The 24,330-nt window shown below is 34.9% G+C and overlaps 1 protein-coding gene across 1 annotated transcript in view; it reads left to right on the forward strand.

Annotated features, from left to right (window-relative positions):
• The window catches only part of IPO11 (importin 11), a 179,041-nt gene that overhangs the window by 41,322 nt on the left and 113,389 nt on the right, over positions 1-24,330 (forward strand). The window contains exons 13-19 of the mRNA XM_065873437.1: positions 2,034-2,081; positions 2,842-2,947; positions 6,171-6,297; positions 14,147-14,180; positions 14,392-14,432; positions 15,733-15,849; positions 21,179-21,292. Of these exons, the coding sequence (XP_065729509.1) occupies positions 2,034-2,081; positions 2,842-2,947; positions 6,171-6,297; positions 14,147-14,180; positions 14,392-14,432; positions 15,733-15,849; positions 21,179-21,292 (587 nt within the window). The remainder of the gene's footprint in view (positions 1-2,033; positions 2,082-2,841; positions 2,948-6,170; positions 6,298-14,146; positions 14,181-14,391; positions 14,433-15,732; positions 15,850-21,178; positions 21,293-24,330) is intronic.

Below are 24,330 nucleotides of genomic sequence, written 5' to 3' on the forward strand. Positions count from 1 at the left end.
GCAGTGTTTCCTAGATCATACACTAGACATGAATTTGAGAAAGACAGAATGTGTACTTTTCTGAAAGAGTGGCCTTCAAGATAGAAAACAAGGATGGGCAATTCACAAATGAGATAGGCCTTGAATGTGGTAATTAGATTTTGCTGTGGTTTATGTGGTAAGCATAAACAAAATAGCAGTCAAGTATATTGGTTGGAGAAATAGTCTATTTGGAGCATGCTATAGGAAGTAGTGGGAGAAGAAGTTAAAATAATAAATGTTATTAGCCTTAGAATGGTGGCAGTGGGAATGGAAAGAAGGTAATGGATTTAAGAGAAAATGATGAAGTGAAAATTTTAGCACTTGATGATTGTACTTTGTACACAAGTAATTAAATTTTTTAAGTGTCACAGGTGATTTATCATTTTTTTAGTTATTTTTATTATCAGAGTGTAGTTGATTTACAATGTTATGTTAGTTTCTGCTGTACAGCAAAGTGAATCAGTTATACATATGTCCACTCTTTTTTGGATTCTATTCCCATATAGGTCATTAGAGTATTGAGTAGAGTTCCCTGTGCTACACAGTAGGTTCTTATTAGTTAGCTATTTTATGTATAGTTGTGTGTGTATGTCAGTCCCAATCTCCCAATTTATCCCTACCCCACCTCCCTTTCCCCCTTGGTAACCATAAGTTTGTTTTCTACATCTGTGACTCTACTTCTGTTTTGTAAATAGATTCATTTGTAAAAAGTGATTTATCACTGACTATTCTTCTATACTGTAAATTTCAGAGAGGAGGCCATGAACACATCTGTGTTGTTCACACCTTGTTCCCAGTGCCTAGCACACTTAGTAACTGTTGATTGACTTTTGGCAATTAACTGACTGCTGGGCAAGGGAAAGCTATCAAAGACTATTCCTGAACTTCAGAGTCTTAAACAGGTTACTTGATTGGTTTGGGCAGGAGTCACATTATAAGGGTTCAAGTATTGAGTAGGTGGTAATGTAAGGAAATAACAGCAAGAGAATCTTCTGTAGAGAAGGAGATTCCTGATCTTGTTTGTAGTATTATAAAGGGTAGCTCACTTTTTAGGCTTTTGTTTTCTCAAAAATTTAATAGAATATTCCTGCTTAAGTTATAAACCAAGGGAAGAAATGAGCTATCAGTCAAGTTTTTTGTGTTCATTTTTAAGGATAATTTGAATAATAATTGTATTTTCAGTTTTTCTTGAACCACTGTAGGAAAGTAGGTAAGCTAATTAGGTTACACTGTGGTAAGTTGCTCTATGAGGTGGTAAGGTTTTCAGTAATTTCAGTTTAGTTATTTTCTTTCTAGTTCTGGAGCGATTTGCTTATTTGGGGCTGTACTTAACTCTAGTAATTGGACTAGTGAGCTTAAGAAATCATATTTAACAGCAGAAAGGTGCTTTGATAAACTTGCTAGAAAACTTTCTATTCTAAAGAAATATACTAACTAAGTAAACTGTATTTTTTCCTGTCTTAATAACCATGGTAGTCTCCTTTCTGGAGAGTAGTGCAGAGACTGCCGGCTTTTATTCTGAAGTTTTCACATTATGTAATGGCTCTCGTTTTTCTGTTTGTACTTTGCATTTTGTTGTTAACCCTTTAATGTATTGTCATAACCTGGTTTATTTTTTATGTTTAGAACTTCTTGTGTGAATTGTCCATACTTGTTCTTTTTTTTTTCCTATTGTGGGATTCATCTTTTTATTCTTTCTAAGAATTTTCTCTTATAATCAGGGTATAATACAATAGTTAGCAATTTGGCATATATTTTTCTAGAATGCTGCTTGACATAACATTTTCCATATATGTTATAATGATTTTTTAAAATTGTAATATAGCTTTACATGTTGTATCCGTGTTCTCTAACGGTGATGGTAACAAAACTTAAACTTTCTCTTTACACCTACATGTATATTTAATATCACAAAATATATTGTACTTAATGAATTGAGAAACTAACAAATTGAGTTTAAATATCTTTTAAAAACTAGTTTTATTTACGTTTGCTGATACTTATTTTTTCAGGGCCCACTAACGTGGAAGATATGAATGCACTGTTAATCAAAGATGCTGGTATGTTAAACGAAAATGATTTAGAAACATTTCTTCAGAAGATGGTGTGTCTCTTTTGTGGCAGGTGTTATGCTGGGAGAGTTGGGATGTAAAGATACCTTAAATTTAGGAGCTGCCTGGTGGTGGAGATAGCCAAGTAAACAGACAGTTGATTATAACATAGTATCAGTTGATTAATGCTACAATAGGTGGTAATTATTTAGTACTGTGGAAAACTACAAGGTAGTTTTGGTGTACCCAAGGAAAGGCTCCTAAAGAAGTGTTCTGTGCGAACACAGGATAAGTGAGAGTTAATAAGGGGGAGGGGGCGGTTCCAGACAGAAGGAGCAGTAGGGACAGAAACTTGAAGGGAAGAGGAACAAGTCCAGTTAAGTTTTGAATTGGGTGTATTTTTGTTTAATTGGAACATGGAGTTTAATGGGTTGTGGTGAGAGAAGAGGCTGGAAATAGGATAATTAGGGACCCCATAGCATAAAATATTGCATCTATTTGGAAGCAGATGTTGTTTTTATAATTTGACTTGAATATTTTTAAATGAATGTAATTTTCTGTTTGAAAGCACTGAGTATTTAAGAAAAACATAAAGTAACTTAAATAATGTTTCTAAAATGTCTGTTTAAATAATTTCCCAGATTAACATATTGTAGATTTCTCTCTATTAACATATTACATATTTCAAAGTAGTCCTTAAGGCTTATTTTCTTGCATAAGGACAGTTAGCATTTTGCCCAGTATCTGAAATTAAATTTTTTCTTCTTAGTGTATAATGCTGTTGGATTAGCGGCTTATGAGCTGTTTGACAGTGTTGATTTTGATCAGTGGTTTAAAAACCAGCTTCTTCCAGAATTACAAGTCATTCACAATAGGCAAGTATAAAACTCTGTGTTTGTTATATACTTATTTCATCTTATTGATTTTCTAATGAAGACAAGAAAGCATTAAAATTGCTTAAAATTTTAAAAAAGTCATAGTCTGACTTAGCTGATAGTGTCCAGTGTAGAAAGGAATAAGACTTGTGAATCTTATAACTGAAAAATAAGCAAAATTGTTTCTTGTTATTTTACTTCAAATGTGAATTGTGACATGTGTGAAGTATTTGATGTTACATAAGCTAGTTTGCAGGAGGAAATTTTTGTTTTTTAGTTTAGTTTAGTTTTTTTGTTTTTTTAATTTATTTTTTATACAGCAGGTTCTTATTAATTATCTATTTTATACATATTAGTGTATACATGTCAATCCCAGTCTCCCAGTTCATCCCACCACCACCCCCTCATCCCCCACCCCCGCTTTCCCCCCTTGGTGTCCATACGTTTGTTCTCTACATCTGTGTCTCTATTTCTGCCTTGGAAACCAATTCATCTGTACCATTTTTATAGATTCCACACATATGCGTTAATATACGATATTTGTTTTTCTCTTTCTGACTGACTTCACTCTGTATGACAGTCTCTAGATCCATCCACGTCTCTACAAATGACCCAATTTCGTTCCTTTTTATGGCTGGGTAATATTCCATTGTATATATATACCACGGCTTCTTTATCCATTTGTCCGTTGATGGGCATTTAGGTTGCTTCCATGACCTGGCTATTGTAAATAGTGCTGCAGTGAACACTGGGGTGCATGTGTCTTTTTAAATTATGGTTTTCTCCAGCTGTATGCCCAGTAATGGGATTTGCAGGAGGAAATTTTATGCAAAGGTAACAGAAGATGGAGATGTCTGAATTCTAGAAAGAAATTGTGTACAAAAGGAAGCCAATTGGAGACTTAATAGAGGCTAGGCCTGATGCCAGAAGTAGCCTAACCAAAGTAACATCCATCAAAGGTGACTGCCTTGGGATCACACGGAGAGAGCATACTGCAAGTCTTTGGGGAGAAGGAGTTGCAGAGACACCATGGCAAAAAGTATTTGGACACACATTAGGCTTGTATTGAGGTGCCTAATTCAGTAGTACAGATCTATCTGACACTTAGTAGGGTTTTTGCCCAATTCTTCTGTTGCATATACATTTAAATACTTGCCTAATTATTTTAATTTTAGGTACTGAATGAGTAAAATGGAAGGGAAAGGGTCTTTCATAATTTTTAAAATTTTTCTTCATTTAAAATTAGACACCTAAAAAAAATTCCAAGATACTTTTTTCTTGTTTTGAATCGTGCAGTTCTAGTGATTTATTTCTGTAGATGTGGTACTTGTCAGGATGCCTAGCATATAGTCATAGATCAGTTAACATATCTTGACTACTTTAATAAATGAATAGAAAACTATCTATATATGGATCATTTTATAAATATTTAGAGCCATAGAATTGTAGAGCTGGAGACACTTTAAAAGTAATTTTGACCATTAAGTAGCTATCCATTCAGTTATTCAGTCATTTATTCAATCAAATATTTTCAGCACTGGAATTTGCTGTGTCCTGTAGAGGCAGTGGTGAGTAAGATGGGCTTCAATTCTGCCCTCAGAGAGCTAGTGAGCCTCTGTTGGAGAGAAAGCCTTTAGTAGGGAGACACATGTGTACTTTGCTTGTCCTTAAACCCTTGTAGGCTGTTTAGTCTAGACTGATCAACCATGTATTAATTACATGTTGAAATGATAATATTTTGGATATATTGCATATTAAATTTTCACATGTATCTTTTTACTTATTTTAATGTGGGTACTAACAAATTTAAAATTGCATGTTTGGCTTGCATTATATTTCTTTTGGACAGAACTGAACTAGACCAGTATTTCTCAAACTTTAATGTGCATATGAATCACCTGGTGATCTTGTTAAAATGCAGGTTCTGGGTCAGATTGTGTGATTCTGTCACACTTCCAGATAATGATACTGCGGTCCAGGAACCACACTTTGAGGAACAAACTGACTCCTATTCTTAACTTTGCCCAGAAGTGACTGTCATCTTGGAATTTGAACCTTTCTGAGCTTCATTCTCTTTGTCGAGAACAGAATGTTGAATGTGGTAATCCCAGAGATCTCAGTCCAAAATTAAAGACTCTGTGGTTCCTTCCTTTACTCTACACAAGTCTTGTTTACTTCCACCTCTGGGACTTTGTTCAAATTGTCCCTGTCCCCTGAAGTGGCATCTTTTCAGTTTTTTGCCCCAAATGCTATTTATCTTAAAGACTGTTCAAATCCCATCTCCCTCTGCCTGCTCTTCTCTCTTCGATTCTGCAATCCTAGTATATAGTTTTGTGGTCTTTAATTCTTTTAGGTATGTTAAACATTTTGAAAGCAGGGAATACACTTCTTTTGGAACTTGGTGAATAATTCTTTTTACGTGTTTAATCATATAAGATTATAATTTTCTAAAAAATGTGGTATATTCATTAGTTTACTACATTTTCACCCAGAAATAAATATCATCTTGCCACTAAAATAAATATAATATCAAGAAGAGACTTTGTGGGTGGAATTCTTGGACACAAGTGATTTTTCTCTTTGCCTAAAGAACCTTCCTTTTCTTTAGCAAAGATGGCCATAGAGGAACAAATATATGTACATGTTACTGTAAAGTTTTATAACTTAAAAAATACAAATCATTATTTTGGTAATCTGAGTCACAATTTGTAATTGGGCACCTTTTACAAAATTAGAAACTTTAGCTGAAATCAGTATAAATTTATATGCATATTTTATATGTCTAGAGATTTCTCACAGTGTTCTGAAAATAATCTTTATGAGATTAACAGAATTGGAATTGGAAAATTCCTTTATTATTACTTTTTGGGGCCTCTCCAGCCTTAGGGTTTGGAACATTTGCTAGTTATACCTATTTAGATTAACTTTTTTTGGTTACTTTAAGGAACAGAAGTGGACTTGGTTTTTATGTACATAACTATGTTGTAATTCTGTAATACAAAATAATCAGATTTACAATATATCTGCCTAAGAATTTTCAGTTTTTTAAATCAGAACTTTGTTAGTATTTATACTGTGGTACATTTAAAAGTGCTTTTAAACTTTTATATAAAAATGCATATTGTTTTCTTACTACACTTTAGATTTAAACGATGAAATATACTAAGTGAAATAGGCTTCTTAAAATATGTAACCTTTTAATTTCATGATTTTCCCTATCTAGGTATAAGCCATTGCGACGCAGGGTGATTTGGCTCATTGGTCAGTGGATTTCTGTGAAATTCAAGTCTGACTTAAGACCCATGTTATATGAGGCAATTTGTAACTTGCTTCAGGATCAAGACTTAGTGGTATGTTGCTTAAAGGTTTTAAAAGAGTTATTTTTATAAGTTTAACATATGTTAAAGTTCAAATTCAGAAGTGGTTTATATCTTTCTTTAGAATGTTGGTGGCCTTTCAGTGCTGTAGTTATTCCTTGGTGAGTAGTTTGATTTGAGGGAAAAAAGTCCTTTGATTATTTTTTGCCCTTCTCATCACTAGTAAATTAAAAAAAATTTAACCAAACTCTACTAATCTAAAATTATAATTCTTTAATAAGAATAAAAGAACAGTTTTTTAAAAATCCTTTTATAGCTTTACGTGTCCTTTTTCTTATTCAGGATAGAATTTGTCATTTTTACATTTAAGATAACACCATAATCTGTTTCACCCTTACTATTGATTTTTTCTTTGTCTCTCAGTTTTGGGGTTTTTTTTGTTTACCTTTGGAATTGTTTATTTTAGGACTTTATGTATAGTGTTCACATAATATTCTTGATTTTGTGTTACTGAAAACTTGATAATGACGTCTTTGTTGCTTCTTTCGTTCCCCTTCAAGGCAAGTAGGTTTGCTGCTTTATTGTATGTCATTTACTCAGAGGGTTTTTTTTAAAAAAAATATTTATTTATTTATTTGGTTGCACCAGGTCTTAGTTGCATCAGGCAGACTCCTTAGTTGTGGCATTGGAACTCTTAGTTACGGCATGAGTGTGGAATCTAGTTCCCTGACCAGGTATCGAACCCAGGCCCCCTGCGTTGGGAGCGTGGAGTCTTATCCGCTGTGCCACCAGGGAAGTCCCCAAAGAGGTTTTTGTTTTTGTTTTTGTTTTTTTGCGGTACGCAGGCCTCTCACTGTTGTGGCCTCTCCCGTTGCGGAGCACAGGCTTCGGACATGCAGGCTCCGCAGCCATGGCTAACAGGCCCAGCCGCTCCACGGCATGTGGGATCTTCCCATACCGGGGCACGAACTCGTGTCCCCTGCATTAGCAGGCGGACTCTCAACCACTGCGCCACCAGGGAAGCCCGCCAGAGGTTTTTTAAAAGAAGTTCAACATAGTGTGGAATAGTATCCTCCCCCCACCCCACCCCCACTGTTGGTACTTTATTTTATGCCTGAGTAAATATATTCATGACTTACTGTACATTTTCTTTGTCTTGTGCTTAGGTTTGACTCCAGCATAGTCTTTAAAAAGTGAATCTGGTTGATTTTTTTTCTGAGCTTCAAATTATTTTTAGATAAAATTAAGTGATTCCACCACCACCACCGCCCAAATTATGCTAAGATCTTGTTTAATCATTTCTCAATATACCACCTTTTAAAAAAATTTCGAACCTACCCAATTATCCTGTTTTTCAGCAAAGGCTTGGGTCATACTTTTCTTGTTTTCACATGTGTGCCATGATAATATAAACTACTTTTAATGTTCAACAAAGGAAAACATAGAGAAATTACGAAATTAAGAAAACATTATAATTGCAGAAGCAGTGATACATTCTAAAAGCAAATAGAACTGATTTTTGGATTTTCTACTTAAATGTTACCTACTTTGTGTAAATAATTGAGAATTTACTCTAAATATCATTCTGTAATTATTAAATAGTTTAAGCATTCCATGCTTAAACAAGAGAATCCAGTTTTATTTTACCATGTTTAAATTCTTAGAAGTTTGTTAATATAATAAAACTTAGCTGTTTCTAAGAATACTATTTGCTGGAATTAATTTACTTTTGTAATAGCTTTAGAATGAGGCATTTGTAAGATTTAAGTTTTGTTTTCCTAGTTTGAAATATTATTTGCTGTTCTATCAGTGGTATCAGAGAGAAGACATTAAATGCTTTATGAAAGTGTTACAGAAGATTTAAATTTCAGGTCTATTTTCTGTGGGAAAGAGAAATTTCTTGGATCTTATATTCTTTTTTTAATGAGTCTATTAGGAGAGAAGTGAAGATTAAATGAGTCATTTAGGTTAGCACTTTAAAAGCAGAACATTAAATCTATCACATCAATAAACATTATTGGGGGAAAAGGGTTTCATGGCCAGTTAAGTTTGGAAAACACTGGACTAAATATTCAAATAATCCTCTTTACTGTAGGACCCATAAGAATCTTTAAAATGTACATCTGTGTAGTGACTATCCAAGATGACAAAAACATTAATATCCAAGGAATATACTTTGAGGAAATGCTGCTGTAGATACAGATTTGCCCTTTTCCTGTATGTCTTCCAGTGGCTGCATCTCATTTTTACGCTTTTACAGTTTTGTCCTGCCAGAATTATTTTCTTATAACTTCTTAAGAAGACAGTGTTTTGTAAGACACTAAGTTCATGGTGCATACATTGTGTCCCCCCCCCCCTTTTTTAAGTACATTTAAAATCAATAGTATATAAGATATACTATTCTAATTTCAATCTGTGAGAAACGCTGGCTAATGAAATGTGGGAAGATACCTTATACATACAGACATACACAACAATGTACAGACATTCAGACATACATGTACAAACATACATGAGTGCATTTGTATGCATATACACATACACACACACACACACAAAGTATATAGATTCTGATGAATCTAAATCTTCTTTGGCTTTCAGAGTCTATGTTCTCTTGCTTGATTGCTGCTGTTATGGAGTAGGGATACATTTAACTAGTTGTCTATGTGGCTTCCTAGTCTTATAGCCATGTTATTACAAGGCTTGCTGTGGCAGAATAGAAATAGTGCAGCAACTGGAGAAAGCAACTTCTCCAGTTGGTATAGGACTCTATAAATTTTTTTTTTTTTTTTTTGAGCAGAGGAAGGTTTATTGCAGGGCCAAACAAGGAGAATGGGTGACTTGTGCTCAAAAACCCCTAACTCAGGACTCTATAAAATTTTATAATGTCAGCTACTGGGTAGAGTAAATATCTCTGATAGTGTTTGATCTGGAGGAATATAATGCAAATTGAGTGAAAATTTTTTGATTTATTTGAAATAGTGTTACAACTTTTCATCAGTATTTAGCAATTAAAACTTGATCTAGGCATAACGGGCAAGCATTTATAATATTGCAGTATTTGGAAACTTTTTTGGGAATTTTGATTCGGTTTAAGATAATGCTACTTTGAAAATTTTAACTTCTAAGCTTCTTTTTTTTTTTAAATTAATTACTTAATTTATTTTTGGCTGCGTTGGGTCTTTGTTGCTTCCTGCAGGCTTTTTCTAGTTGTGGCGAACGGGGGCTACTCTTCGCTGTGATGCACAGACTTCTCATTGTGGTGGCTTCTCTTATTGCAGAGCATGGGCTCTAGGCGCTCGGTCTTCAGTAGTTGTGGCATGCGGGCTCAGTAGTTGTGGTGCGCGGGCTCTAGAGTGCAGGCTCAGTAGCTGTGGCGCGCAGGCTCAGTAGCTGTGGCGTACAGGCTTAGTTGCTCTGCAGCATGTGGGATCTTCTCGGACCAGGGATTGAACCCATGTCCCCTGCATTGGCAGGCAGATTCTTAACCACTGTACCACCAGGGAAGTCCCGAGCAGAGGTTCTTAATTTCAGTATAATTGGATTTATTGATATCCTCTTTTTCATTTTGTTCTTTTTGTTTCTTGTTTAATAAATCCATTTTCTTCACACGTGGTTCTTTATTCCATCTGGGATTTATTTTTCGACATGATATCAAGTAAGGTTCCATTTTTATTAATTTTTTATAAGAACAACAGTGGTACAATGCTTTATTGAAAAATCCATTAAAAAATATCTTCTGCATGCTTTCTTCCATCCCTCTTAGAACATGTTACTTAGTAGATGCAGTGCTTATGGCAAGTTTCAGATTTGAGAATGTTGTTACCACAGTGTAAACAGAATGACTAAATTTTAGGTGAAAGGAACTTTCTTTTCCTGGGAACCCCAGAGGATTCTCTAACCAGAATATTTGATTTACATATTTGGTTTCTTTAGTGGTAAGGTTTCTGATCCAGTAATAACCTTTCAATTTCGGAAATTATAAGTAATTAAAATTTTTTTTTGTTTTACTTATTTATGCAACCTTCAATAAAACAAGCAGGAAGCTACTTAAAAATTAGCATCAGTGTACTCTTTCAGCCTTGTAAGAGGCAGTGTATAATGTAGACTGTGGTACAGCCAGAAGGTTTATAGTTTGGGGGTGGGGTGTGTGGGGGTTATTGTCTGTCAAGCAGAGGAAAGGCCATCTTCATGGGCAGGTTGACTACCAGCATAGAAATAGGGAGTTTTTCAGGTGGAAAGCCAGTTGATGGAGTTTAAGAAGGGACTTTGAGTGGCATGTACATGACTGTAGCAAACCCTGAATTCACTGTGGGAGGTGCAGCTGGGATCTGGGCAGAGGTATTTTCAACAAGGTACATTGAAATTCTTCTGTCTTTCCACTCTTCTGCCTTATATGGGTCTCCCAGTTCTGTCACACTTTCTTACAGTTTCAGGTTTTCCCACTTGACCATCCTTTGTGTCTCAAAAAAACTGTTACAGGTTTTAAACTCTGTGTTAGTCTGTGTTTTCACAAAATGAATTCTAAATTCACTTATATTCAGCAAATACATTGGGTAAGATGTTGTGGAAAAAACCCGAACAAACTTTTGGGCCAACCCAGTAATTTCCGAAGGAAATATCAAAAATATGTGTTTGAGGACTTCCCTGGTGGTGCAGTGGTTGAGAGTCTCCCTGCCGATGCAGGGGACACAGGTTCGTGTCCCGGTCCGGGAAGATCCCACGTGCTGCGGAGCAGCTGGGCCCGTGAGCGTCCGGAGCCTGTGCTCCGCAACGGGAGAGCCCACAACAGTGTGAGGCTCGTGTACCGCAAAAAAATAAAAAATAAAATGTGTTTGAGACATCAAGGTATTAGGGCACTCTAAAACCAGGAAGAAAGGAAACTTCAGTAACTTTCTTTTAGTCCATTTTGGTTTTGTAATGATGTGTATGGTATCCATATTATATGAAAATGAGCTTTAGAATGTTTTTCTTAAAAGGAGATGAAAATATGGAAGGTGCTTTTTATCCTTTTAAGAAAGTTATTTACATGTGTATTTCAGAAGAAAATATGTAATTCAGTGATCTTGACTGTATAATAGAGTAAAAATAGTACCATAATAGTACCAAATAATAAAAGAGCCAATGAGTAGGATAATATTATTCATATTAGTATCTCTTTCCATGCCTAGCATGGAATCAGAAAATTAGAAAATGTTTATTGACAGAGTTAAGGATAAAACATTATAAAATTATTATTCTGTTTCTTTTCAGCAGAGAAATATAATCTATTTCATAATTATTCTCTCATGTTTGCCTTACTTACATTTTCCTGGTGGTCTTAAGTCCCTGAGACATTGCCATTTATTTCAGGTCCCAGCTCCATGCTCACTGCTCTAATGTGTGGAATTCCCTTCACTGCTATGGGCAGGCTGTAGTGGTCAAGCATTAGGCTGCTCCAAGTCTAGAACTCAAATCAACCACCCTGACAGTTATGCCAAGGCTCATTCTCATGCTGGACACCGGTTTCTGGTTACTCTTGCCTTTATGTAGCAGTCTTCTTTGGAAGTAGTGTTGACCTGTGATTTCTTCTTGTTCATTTCTCTGTTGCTGTCATGCTTCTCTGGGATTCTTCCAATGATTCTGATGGCTTGATGGCACTTGTTTGCCCCAGTATGGAATTAGTTTGTTATCTTCTTAGAAGTTTTCTGATGTTTCAGCTGAAGGTGTAGGGTAGACTCAGGCTGAGTTACAGTCTAGATCTGGTTCTGGATACTTCAGGTTTCATTCTTCTTCAAAAAGCTAGGTTTATTCTATGAAAAGTTATGTTTGGAGTCTGGTTAAGGGAAGATTTTTTTTGTTTTGTTTCGTATTCTTGCATTTATTTATCAAGTATATATTGAATCATGTCTTGGAAGTTGTGTTAGATGATCTTCTGCCAATCTTCTGTCACAGTTCCCAACTATGCATTCTGTAAATTCAAGTCGTGATTTTTTCCCCCGTTACTTGTGAATTGCTGCAAAGTTCATTGTCTCTATGCAGTAAGTACTTCCTATTTCTTTTATAGCTCAGGAATAGCTAATTTTGTTCTTATTTGTGTTTGTCATATTTTAAATGCTCCTCTCTTTTCTTAAACTGTGTGCTTTTTGTTTTCCCTTATGATCTGGCTTCCTAGTCTTGCAGTTAAGCTAGAGTGCATCATGATTAATTTCATCTTTTTCTCTGCATGCAGTACTGCACTGACTTCTTCCCTTTGTTAGGAGGGAAAACATAGTTAGTTTTCATTCAGATGTCTCTTTCCTATACTTATTTATGTAAATGTCATCATTATGGGTTAAATGCATCTCTGGTCCTTTTGTGGAGGAAGATCAAGAGAGATTTAAGGGTTAGTGTGCTGACAGTTTGATTTCCTTTTGGGGGGCACTTTCAAGTCCTGATGTTTGTGAATTAAATTATTGCCACAGTGCCAGTTATATGCCTTACACTGTACTAAATGCTGACAATTTGAAGATGACTAGAACTAGTTCATGTCCTCAGGAGGATTATCCTGTTCTTAAGCTCTTCACATTAGCCATTTTTATTGATAATTATTTAATATCTGGGTGTTTTTTTCCCCCTGCTAGATTATAAGCTTTTTGAGGACAAGGGCTAGGTGTGTCTTATTCAGCTTTTTTTCCCACAGCACCCAACACAATGCCTGGGAGTTATAGTTCCTTGTTGAATATTTTTAATTGCATGAGTATGTCATCTTTTCATTAGGTCATTTCATAGTAGAACACTTGGCATAGTGCTTTGCGTGTATTGGATAATCAGCACATTTGTTAAATCATTTAAAAATGTAGAAATATTCATATTACCTTTAGAAACAGTGATTAAAAAGAAAAGACAGGTGAGAAAACATCTGCACTCCAGGCTCTTAGAATCTGTGGATTTGGAACTAGAGTACTTAACATTTGATGAATATGCCTAATCAGCACCTCAAGACCTCAGAAGCTCCTATAAAATGATCAAAACTGTTTCTTTGTGAAAAATGGCTGAAAGGAAAAACCAGTTGCTGTTACAGGTGTGGGAAGCATAGCAGCAATCTAAGAAAGTAATGGCTCTTAGCCAGGAAATAAAAGTTTTAGATACATTATTTTACAGAGCAGCGTATAGCATTTAATCATGGCTTGAGTTCACGTTACTTGGTGTGGAAACTGAGTGTGGTAGCCCATGCCCATTTAGCTGGTCAAGTCACAGGTAAAACTCGAAAAGAAATAGGAAGATTATGCTGTCATGATATGATTTTCACAGGTAACATGCTGATACACAAAGAAAGTGTGATTTGGCAAGGTCAAGAGCTTGTACAAACCTTTCTGTATTTGTGAACTTTGGGATTTAGAAAATATCAGACTTTATCTTTTGGTTATTTCAGGGACTTCCTGTAATTGAGGTTACAAATGGGAATTTGTGTGCCTTTTCCTCCTCCCTCTTCCTTCTCTTCTCCTCCCTCACTCTTCACTTATACATCCACTGGCTTCTCCAAGCCCACCCTGCTTTCCTGCTTCTCTTCTCTGCTTCTCAACCTTCCCTTTCCCTCTGACACCATCTTCACACTCTTTTCTCTCAGTGCCACACTCTCCACAGTGTTATGGCAAATTAGTTTTCTTCCTGGAAGCACTCACTGGATTAAAGACTCCTTTAAGCAAATTATGGGAAACTGAGAAGGGTGGGAATTGACACTATTTTACTTTTTCTTTTTAGTCCTTGCTAAATAAGGAGAATGTCCTTTTATTTCTAGATGTTAATGTACTCTGTGACTTTAAGTAGAGAAAGTGATTTGCAATAAATTTTTTGTCATTCATTATTAATGATGTTTAGTAATTCTAGAATGATTTGTAATTCACAGTATACTTTCTTTTAGGTCCGTATTGAAACAGCTACCACTCTGAAGTTAAATATCCTTTAAAAACTTTTAAAACACTTCATTGCAAAGAATTTTAACAACACTTTAAAATTGTTACTTATTTTTAAAATTAATTTATGAGGTAGTTTAAAATGTAATTTTGCATTGGTTTGTTGTATTTGGTTTTTACATATATTTTATCCTGATAAATTTCATATATTCTGAATTTCATATATTCTCAGTATTCCTTAACTGCTCTTCACCTGTTGATGATTTTGAGTTTAGAACAGATCAGTTTCTACCGGTAAGAATATTTATTTCTAGGTTTTATAACAATTTCTGCTTATGTCTTTTAGAATGTTGTGTTATTTTATAGCTGAGATTATATATGTAGTATCAGTTATTTATTAAAGTTGCATTGAAAAGTATATTAGATTTTTTGGCAGTGATTGCTTTTATTGGTAACTTTAATTTGAAATAGTTTACTTTTATTCTTCTTGTTTTTTGTTTAGTTATCTTGTCATCTATTTTGGAGTGGACTGCTGAACTTTTTTTCTCACAATTATAAAACATAGTAATTTCATTTCATGTTTGTCTGTTACTTTTCATCCTTAGGTTATCCCCCTCTATTGTCTGTGTATGTATGTCTATCCTACACTAGATTGCAAATTACTTGAAAAGCAGGATACCAAGTCTTACTCATTTCTATTTTTCCTTCACTCAACTCTCAGCACCTAGTGTGGTGTTTTCACATAATTGGTACTCAGTGAGCTCTTGTTAAATATGTCAGTAAGGTTGGCGCGTTAGTGTTTGTTTTTCTTGAGAGGACTAAACAAGAAGAAAACTTTATGATAAAATGTCTACTTATATTTCTTATGGGGTCATAGATGGGAAAACTTGTAGAGCAGAAATTTTTCTTTAATAAAAGAATCACTAGGTATTTTTGGATGAAAGAAATACGTTTTACCAATCTATATAAAAATGAACCAGATATGTGAAAGAACAAATGTTTATGTATCTGGCATCCTGTGATTTGTTAACTCCTACTATAATTTTCAAGATGTAGGTGTTAAAAGCCAGACATAGGATTTTTGTTTTCTATTTCCTAATCAGAAATATTCTGTTGTTCTTAGAATTACAAGTATTTATCTACAAAAGTTTATATCTCTGCTCAGCATATGTTAAGGGCCACATTAGACAGCTGGTATGTGACTGCAATAATGGCATTCCTTTTGCTTTAATGAGTAGACTTTGCAGAACAATAGGCATATGTGGAAAACCAATGACAAAGCACTGTTAAAAGTTGGGTTTAGCAGTATAAAATTTATACACAAAACGTTTAGATACAGTTTTCCTCTGAAAACATTACTCAGTGTCTAGATGAATTAAATTCTAAAATGGACACATTTAACAGCAATAAAGAAAAAAATCACTGCCCTAAATATCGGCACCTTGATCATTTTGAAGTTGTATAGGTAATGCTAAGGTTTTGTCTATTTGTCTTGTATTGCTTTGATATTATGATTTAATTTTATTTCTTATTTCTGTATGTAAAAGTTTTTACATTTCTATTCCAAACTTGTATTTTTTCTTTTTACCTACAGTATTTGGAAACCATGTTCACACTACTTTTTCAGTTGCTGCAGCAAGTTACAGAATGTGACACAAAGATGCATGTTTTACATGTCCTTTCTTGTGTGATTGAAAGAGTAAACATGCAGGTAATTTTGTTGTAAAGCATGAAAATAGATGTTAGAGGAGTAAGTAGAGTATATATAGAATTCATTAATATCTTTGCTTTATATATGTTTTTAAGTGTTAAAACACCATTAAAATGATTCTCATAGGTTGTGATTTCAGTTATGTATCAAAATTGACATTTATGCTTGAGTTTTTATAAAATGACCTAAGAAAATTAAAATTAAAAAATAAAAACTTGGATCAGCAATGTAGAGGTGTTTATTAGAAAGCAAAATTATATATCTCTTAGAAAATTCAGTTTATATTTAATAATACTTCTTAAAATTTAGTGTGTTTGAGTGCATAGTCACAAGTGTCTGTCAGCAAATGCAAATATTCTCAGAAGTCTATTATTTGTACCTTAAAAATTGAGTGTGTTTTGCAGTCTAGTCCACATTATATCCATGATTGGTTTAATATAAAAATGATATGTGAAGTTCTTAACAGTAGATTATTATTTAACTGTATTCAGCTTCCCTTATCACTCCTAATCTTTGTGAAAAATTGATAATCCAGGAATCACAGTATAAATTCCCACCTTTGGGTGGGAATTAGAATGTATTATCTCAAAAAATTTGAGGCTTTAAGAAACTTACCAAAGTTCAGACATCTGAGTGGCATTGACAGTATTCAAACTCAGCATTATAGTATGTTAACAGCAGTTGCAGTTTTGAGTGACCGTTGATCATTTTGAGCAGATCTGAGTCCTGGTGTCTCAAAGTAGTAATATCTTACAGTTTTCTTAACACTTGGGATTCTTATTACATTATATTATTTCATTTTGATATTGGTTTATAAACAACATTGAGAGAGTTTGATCATTGAGACTGTTTTAAACTTATTTCAAGTCCCTGTCTCTGCTCTTTATCTTGAGCAAGGTCTTTAACCTCGTGTACCCATGTATAAAATGGTAAAGTTAACTCACAAACACAAAAAATGATTTCATGAGTACGAAATTATTATAGATGTTCTGTATGCTTTAGATCACCATACAATTGCAATAAGTTGTTTAAAAATTGATTATATGAGAAAGATTTGGCAAATTTTTATAATTTTATTTAGATATCATCTGACTAATGGGAATTTCTTAAAGAAGATTTTTTTTTTCTTCTTTTAGAAATGTATTTTCTTACCCCCATCTCTCCAAACCGTTAAACCTTTTTCCCCCATTACTCTTGCTTAGTAAATTTAAAAATGCTTTTGTTTTTATCCATACTCATCTTTCATAACACAAATAGCCTAAGCAGCTCAGGTGTCTATATCATTAGTAAATAGCAATAAGATATAGTTATCCAGTAATACTTTTTGTTTTCAGAATGCAGGTAGGAAAGGGTTACGAAAAATGTTTTTAGTAGATTCTTTAACATTTTCCCATGTTAACCTTTGAACAACACCATCATTTATATATCCTTCAGCTATCATTTATATATGAATTTGATTTTTGTTTACTAGGTTGCAAACATTTTGAGCCATCTTACAACAGTGCTTTCTGACACATAATAGTTTTCGAAGTTTTAGGGAACTCACCATTTTTATACCATAGCTTGCAATTATTTGAAGATTATATTTCCTCTACTTTTAAAAAGCATAGTTGAAAACCTATAATTAAATTATTCTGGTGCAGGGATCCCATAAATACACAGTCAGGAAAAATGTGTTAATCATCAGGTGTAATGTCAGGTAGATAGTCTTTGGACTTAAGCATTTCTAAAGGAAAAGAACAAAATTAAAAATTAAACGGCCAGCGTGAAGTAGTAAATGTTCGGTTGAAAATGTTACCTAAAATGAGGTTTCATTAGAGACTTACTTTTTAAATTCCCCTGTGAATGGAACCTTTGCTAAAACATTTTTTAGGCTGTCACATAATTGATTTTCACATGTTTTTCTTTTTCTTTTTTTTTTAATTGTCTCAAAGTATTTTTCTCCCCTTTTTTAAAATTAATTTTTATTGGAGTATGGTTGCTTTACAATGTTGTGTTAGTTTCTTGCTATACAGCAGAGTGAATCAGTCATACGTATACATATATCCCCTCTTTTTTAGATTTCCTTCCCATTTAGGTTACCCCAGAGCACTGAGTAGAGTTCCCTGTGCTGTACAGTAGGTTCTCATTAGTTATTGATTTTATACACAGTAGTGTATATATCACGTTTTTCTTAACGTGTTATGAATGAAAGTGTGTATCTCCCTATCTAGAATGAACTGACTCATAAGAGTATAATTATAATGCTCATAGTAGGCACCTCCCCAGCCCCCCATTCTGTTTTCTTTGGAGAAGTGCCAAAAGATGAGTGCTGTTTCGTCTCAATTGTTTAATGCTTGTGGTTCAGTTTCTATTATAGCGTTATTTAGCCCAATGTCTATAAAACATTCTTAATTCCACGTGTTTTTAAAATATTATGTAAATAACTGATAATTGGTCTACCAAAAAACTCATGTTATAATCATTTTCAGAATGTATATGCATAGTATTTTTTATTTTGCATCATTTCATTGAAAAATTTTAAATGTACAGGTAAGTTGCAGTAAATCACTACCCATACATTCTTCACCTAATTTCATCATGACACTTCACCCAGTATATTAGACCTCTCCTTCTTAATCATAACCATGATTAGACTCAGAGGACTTAACATTGATGTAGTACTATTTTCTAATATCAAGTCCATATTCAGATTTCCTCAGTTGCCCTAATAATGTATTTTTTAACCACCTTCCTCCTGCCCTAAGGGAATGTGTTTGGCTTTCATGTCATCACTTGTTTTCTAATCGCCAGCCCTGTTTTTTTTCAACATCTTTATTGGAGTATAATTGCTTTACAATGGTGTGTTAGTTTCTACTGTATAACAAAGTGAATCAGCTATATGTATACATATATCCCCATATCTCCTCCCTCTTGCATCTCCCTCCCACCCTCCCTATGCCACCCCTCCAGGTGGTCACAAAGCATGGAGCTGATCTCCCTGTGCTATGTGACTGCTTCTCACTAGCTATCTGTTTTACACTTGGTAGTGTATATATATATGTCCATGCCACTCTCTCATGCCACTTCGTCCCAGCTTACCCTTCCCCCTCCCTGTGTCCTAAAGTCCATTCTCTACGTCTGCATCTTTATTCCTGTCTGCCCCTAGGTTCTTCAGAACATTTGTTTTTTTTTTTAGATTCTATATATATGTGTTACCATACAGCATTTATTCTTCTCTTTCTGACTTACTTCACTCTGTATGACAGACTCTAGGTCCATCCACCTCACTACAAATAACTCAATTTCGTTTCTTTTTATGGCTGAGTAATATTCCATTGTATATATGTGCCACATCTTCTTTATCCATTCATCTGTTGATGGACACTTAGGTTGCTTCCATGTCCTGGCTATTGTAAATAGTGCTGCAATGAACATTGTGGTACATGACTCTTTTTGAATTAATGGTTTTCTCAGGGTATATGCCCAGTAGTGGGATTGCTGGGTCGTATGGTAGTTGTATTTTTAGTTTTTTTTTTTTTTTTTTTTTTTTTAGTATGTGGGCCTCTCACTGTTGTGGCCTCTCCCGTTGTGGAGCACAGGCTCCGGATGCGCAGGCTCAATGGCCATGGCTCACGGGCCCGGCCGCTCTGCGGCATGTGGGATCTTCCCAGACCGGGGCACGAACCCGTGTCCCCTGCATCGGCAGGCAGACTCTCAACCACTGCGCCACCAGGGAAGCCCCATATTTTTAGTTTTTTAAGGAACCTCCATACTGTTCTCCATAGTGGCTGTATCAATTTACATTCCCACCAACAGTGCAAGAGGGTTCCCTTTTCTCCACACCCTCTCCAGCATTTATTGTTTGTAGATTTTTTGATGATTCATTAATGCTTTTTTTGTCTTTTGCAACACTGAATCTGTGAATGATTTTTGAAATAGTGTCTTTGAAGCATTAATTTTAATTTAGAACATCATATATTCTAATGAATAACTAGGAGTGGGATATAAATATTTCATGACTTTCAAATGTAATTGGGTGCTTTGGTTTTATTACTTACCCTTTCTATAATTCATAGCATATACTTCCTTTCTTCCATGCCTTAGAAAGTATTCTCTCTAATTTGTTCAAAACAAAAGCTGGTTTATTTTCCTTATCAGTAGAACATGCTGTTATATGCTGTTTTTAGTTGAATATGAATGCATTAGGTACTCTGAAACCTGTGTTTTTATGTGTAATTGGTTTGCCTTTATAAATTAATTGGAGGGATCTTTGAGATAGAGCACTTAGCAAAATTAAGTGCTCAGTAAATATTTTAATAGTATGATTGAGAATTTATATGTAAATAGTCTCTTAATATTTATTCAGTTTTATCTCACTGAAATATTTAGGCAAATGTTTAACTTCTTATCTTTCTGTACCTCCTCCCCCAAACCCGGGGGGAAGAAATCCTACAGTTTTTTCTGGCTACCCTTTTAGTGTATGACGTTCTATAAGCAGAATAAAGAAACTGTTACTCTTTTTGGGAGCAATTTTTAAATTTTAATCTGTGGGATTGATAGATAGTACTCAAGCTGTGAAAGTCTAGTACTTCTTTTTATCACCAAGGGTACTCTCATCAAATCAGTTCCAAATACTGTGTGACCGTAAGCCTGAAGCTGGAGTACTGTGTCCATTTTCTGTGTGGATCCATTTTATTTTCCAAAAAGCTCAATGTCAAGCTGTGCTGTGCTTAAGGGCATATTTTTAAAACTGGTGAGCTTAATCCATAGTGGAGTTAACAGTTTTATCCTTTGAAGAGGAGTTTCTTCTCCTGTATTTCTACCATACCTTGTGAACTCCTTTACCTTGCATTTATTGTTTTTCATTGTAAGGATTTGTGTGTCTACCTTTATATCTTCTTCTCTTTGGTGCCTGGTCTTCAGGGCCTGATACTTTGAAGATGCCATTAGGTAATTGTTGAATGAATGAGTAGGTGCTAACTCTTTTTAACACAGTATAATATCCAATTAGATAATCTGTTTTATTAAAAAGAACCAGGATGTAACAGCATTTTCTATTAAATTCTAAAGAAATAACTGGCCTCAGTATGTTGTTTTCTATTCCTAAATTTTATTTCATGCAATAAATTTGGTACTTGTTTAAAATTGTTAATATTTACCATGGAGCTTTGTGTCTCTATGTAATGTCTAATTTATCTTTAAAAGGATATGTGCTTAAAATACATTACATCTAGTAAATATTAAATATTTGCTGCCTGGGACCTATTAGGTCTGTCAGTGTTTCTTGAAGTAAGTCGCCTTCTTTACTAATATAATTCTTTTGCTTCCTCTACTCCTGTTGTGATAGATACGACCATACGTAGGGTGTTTGGTACAGTATTTGCCTCTTCTTTGGAAGCAGAGTGAAGAACACAATATGTTGAGATGTGCTATTTTGACAACACTTATTCATCTTGTTCAGGTAAGTTACTTCTCCACAGTTTCTTAGTTTAGTATTTTTTCTTCTTTAAAATTTTTTTACTGTTTTCATGTGGTTTTTGTCAGTGATAGTAAAAGGTCTTACATTTGTCTCATGTATGATCTAAACAGTTTAAAAATACCTTTTATATGTTTACTATGGGCATTTTTTGACATAAAAATATTCTCTACTTTTAAAAGACGATTTCTTTCACTGGATGTAGTTTTCCCCAATGATGGTAGACTTGTGATTTGTGCAATCAGTCACTTGGTCTTTGCATGCAGCTTCCTTGGTATTCAGAACTCTTATGCATAAAGTTACTCTCCATTTTCACTCTCTTTCCTTGATTTAATATAAAAATTTTCCCTTTCACATATTGGGAAGGCAGAAAAACAGGTGAATTGCTTTTGAGGGAAGGAATGAATTTGATTTTCAATATCTTGCCTTTGAGGTATGGGGATGTGCAACAGGAAGAGAGGACCCTAAAATTTCAGAGAGAGAGAAAGAGAGAGAGAGAGAGAGAGAGAGAGAGAGAGAGAGAGAGAGATGGGACTGTAGTCCTCATTTGAACTGTTATAGTGAATTATAGTCTGATGGTGAGAGTATGGTGAGGAAAGCACTTAATGCCAAGACTTAGAATATCTGGCTACAGGGATGCACAAGTGATTTTTACTGCCTTGCCCCAAAGTTTGATAGATTTTTTCCAATGGGGAGATCTCTTTTGAAATTAAGAATTAATACTATGAAATTGTTCTAATAAGTTAAAAAAAAACCTGTCTAATATTAGTTTTAAAAAAACCTTTCTCTGTTACCTTGGTACTTTTTTGAAACATAAATTCATTCTTTCGCTAAATATTTATGGATGAGTTTTGCAGTTACAAATTCCTGAGGCAGCTTTAGATACTTGATTAGTGATACAAAATTTTTTTTAAAGCACTTTCTTTTTAATAAATGTCTGGCCTAGCATCTCTTCTTATCTATCCTTTAATTCTTGTGATTATCCTGAAAAATTATATCCCTTTTATAGATGGGGATAGAAAGGCTACGAGAAGGTTAACAAGTAGCCTGAGATTGCTCATGTAAGTGTCAGAACAAAGAGTGATTGCCGTATCTTTTGCTTTATATCCCTGCCAAATTTGTTTTTAGACTCAATTTTTGTGAGGGAGGTGTGTCTCTTCAGGCAATGTTACCTCAGGAAATCTTAGGAAGCCATAGTAACTTGCATGGAATGTTTGGAGTATATAGGACCTTTTTCTTTAATCCTGACGTTTAAGTACCCTGTGTATTTGTATAGGCCAGGGATACAAACCTCCGTCTAAGTAATCATCTGCCCTTCCTAGAGAAAGCATATAACATTTAATATTAAAATTGAGACTAGCTTAAAATAAGTTTTTCAGGGGATTCCATGGTGGCGCAGTGGTTAAGAATCCGCCTGCCAGTGCAGGGGACACAGGTTTGAGCCCTGGTCCGGGAAGATCCCACATGCCATGGGGCAACTAAGGCCATGCACCACAACTACTGAGCCTGCACTCTAGAGCCTGTGAACCACAGCTACTGAAGCCCACACACGTAGTCCCCGTGCTCAGCAACAAAGAGAAGCCACCACAATGAGAAGCCTGCGCAGTGCAACAAAGAGTAACCCCTGCTCACCGCAACTAGAGAAAGCCTGCGCACAGCAAATAAGAGCCAACGCAGCCAGAAATAAACAAATAAATCTATTAAAAAAAAAAAAGTGTTTAAAAAAATAAGTTTTTCAGTCCTTTGAGAAGATTATACTAGGGTTATAGGTAAGTTTCCTTTCATGGAAAACAATGCATCTTTTGACTTTATTTTTATTTATTTATTTATTGAAATATAGTTCGTGTACAAGCCACCCTTTGAATTTTAAAATTTAATAGGCAGATATTAGTGTAGGTATTTGTATATTTTTGTTTTCATTTTTTAAATTCTGGGAACCCAGACTGATAGTCTCTGACTGAGGAGTGTAATAATGGATGAAAATAAACTTACTCGTCTGCAGTAGTTGGCCTCAGTGGAAGTAGGCATTCATTCATTGAATAAAGATTTTTTGAACAGTTGCAATATGCAATACATGGTACTAGGCACTGGGATGCAGAAATGAATAGGGCAAGCTCTTTGTGAATGTGGCTTTCTAGGGGAAGACTGAATAGCTAAGTGCTCTGTTAGCAATAAGAACATGATGCTGTGGGGCACTTGGTAGGTTATCCATCTTAGACTGGAGGGTGAGGTGGGACATCAGGGAAGGCTTCCTTCATAGGTGATACCCTAATAGTGTTGAACAAGAGGTGTTAATGAGATACGGTGGTTCAGGGATGAGAGTGGTAAAGATATTTTAAACAAATTGACCAGCATATGTAAAGCCCCCTGGACATGTGAGAATGGGATACTTTTTTTTTTTTTGAGTTTTTATATATATATATATATATATATATATATATATATATATATATATATATATATATAATTTTTTTTTTTTTTTTTTTTTTTGCGGTACGCGGGCCTCTCACTGCTGTGGCCTCTCCTGTTGCGGAGCACAGGCTCCGGATGCGCAGGCTCAGCGGCCATGGCTCACGGGCCTAGCCACTCTGTGGCATGTGGGATCTTCCCGTATCGGGGCACGAACCCGTGTCCCCTGCATCGGTGGGCGGACTCTCAACCACTGCGCCACCAGGGAAGCCCTTGAGTTTATGTATTGATTGGTTTTGTACGTAGATAGGTTAAGGAGTCAGTTCTTGAAGACTTTTTATGAAAAGTAGCAGTATCTCCATTTCCTATTTGGTGGAGGAATCTACTTTCAACACTTACAGCCCTGTCTCTTTGGTTTTTTATCTCTCTAGCTCTAAGTAACATACTTATATTGTTCATTCTTGATTTAAGCATTTTAGGCATTATCTCTTGACCACCCTGTTTAGAAGATGAAATTTTAATTCTTTCATTTCCCTCTGTATGACTCCTATTCCTCCCATCCTCCCAATATAGTTAGATTGTAATTTAAATTAGGTCATTATTTAGTGTTTTTA

This window comes from Phocoena phocoena, chromosome 3 (assembly GCF_963924675.1).
Source record: "Phocoena phocoena chromosome 3, mPhoPho1.1, whole genome shotgun sequence".
Lineage (NCBI taxonomy): Eukaryota > Metazoa > Chordata > Mammalia > Artiodactyla > Phocoenidae > Phocoena > Phocoena phocoena.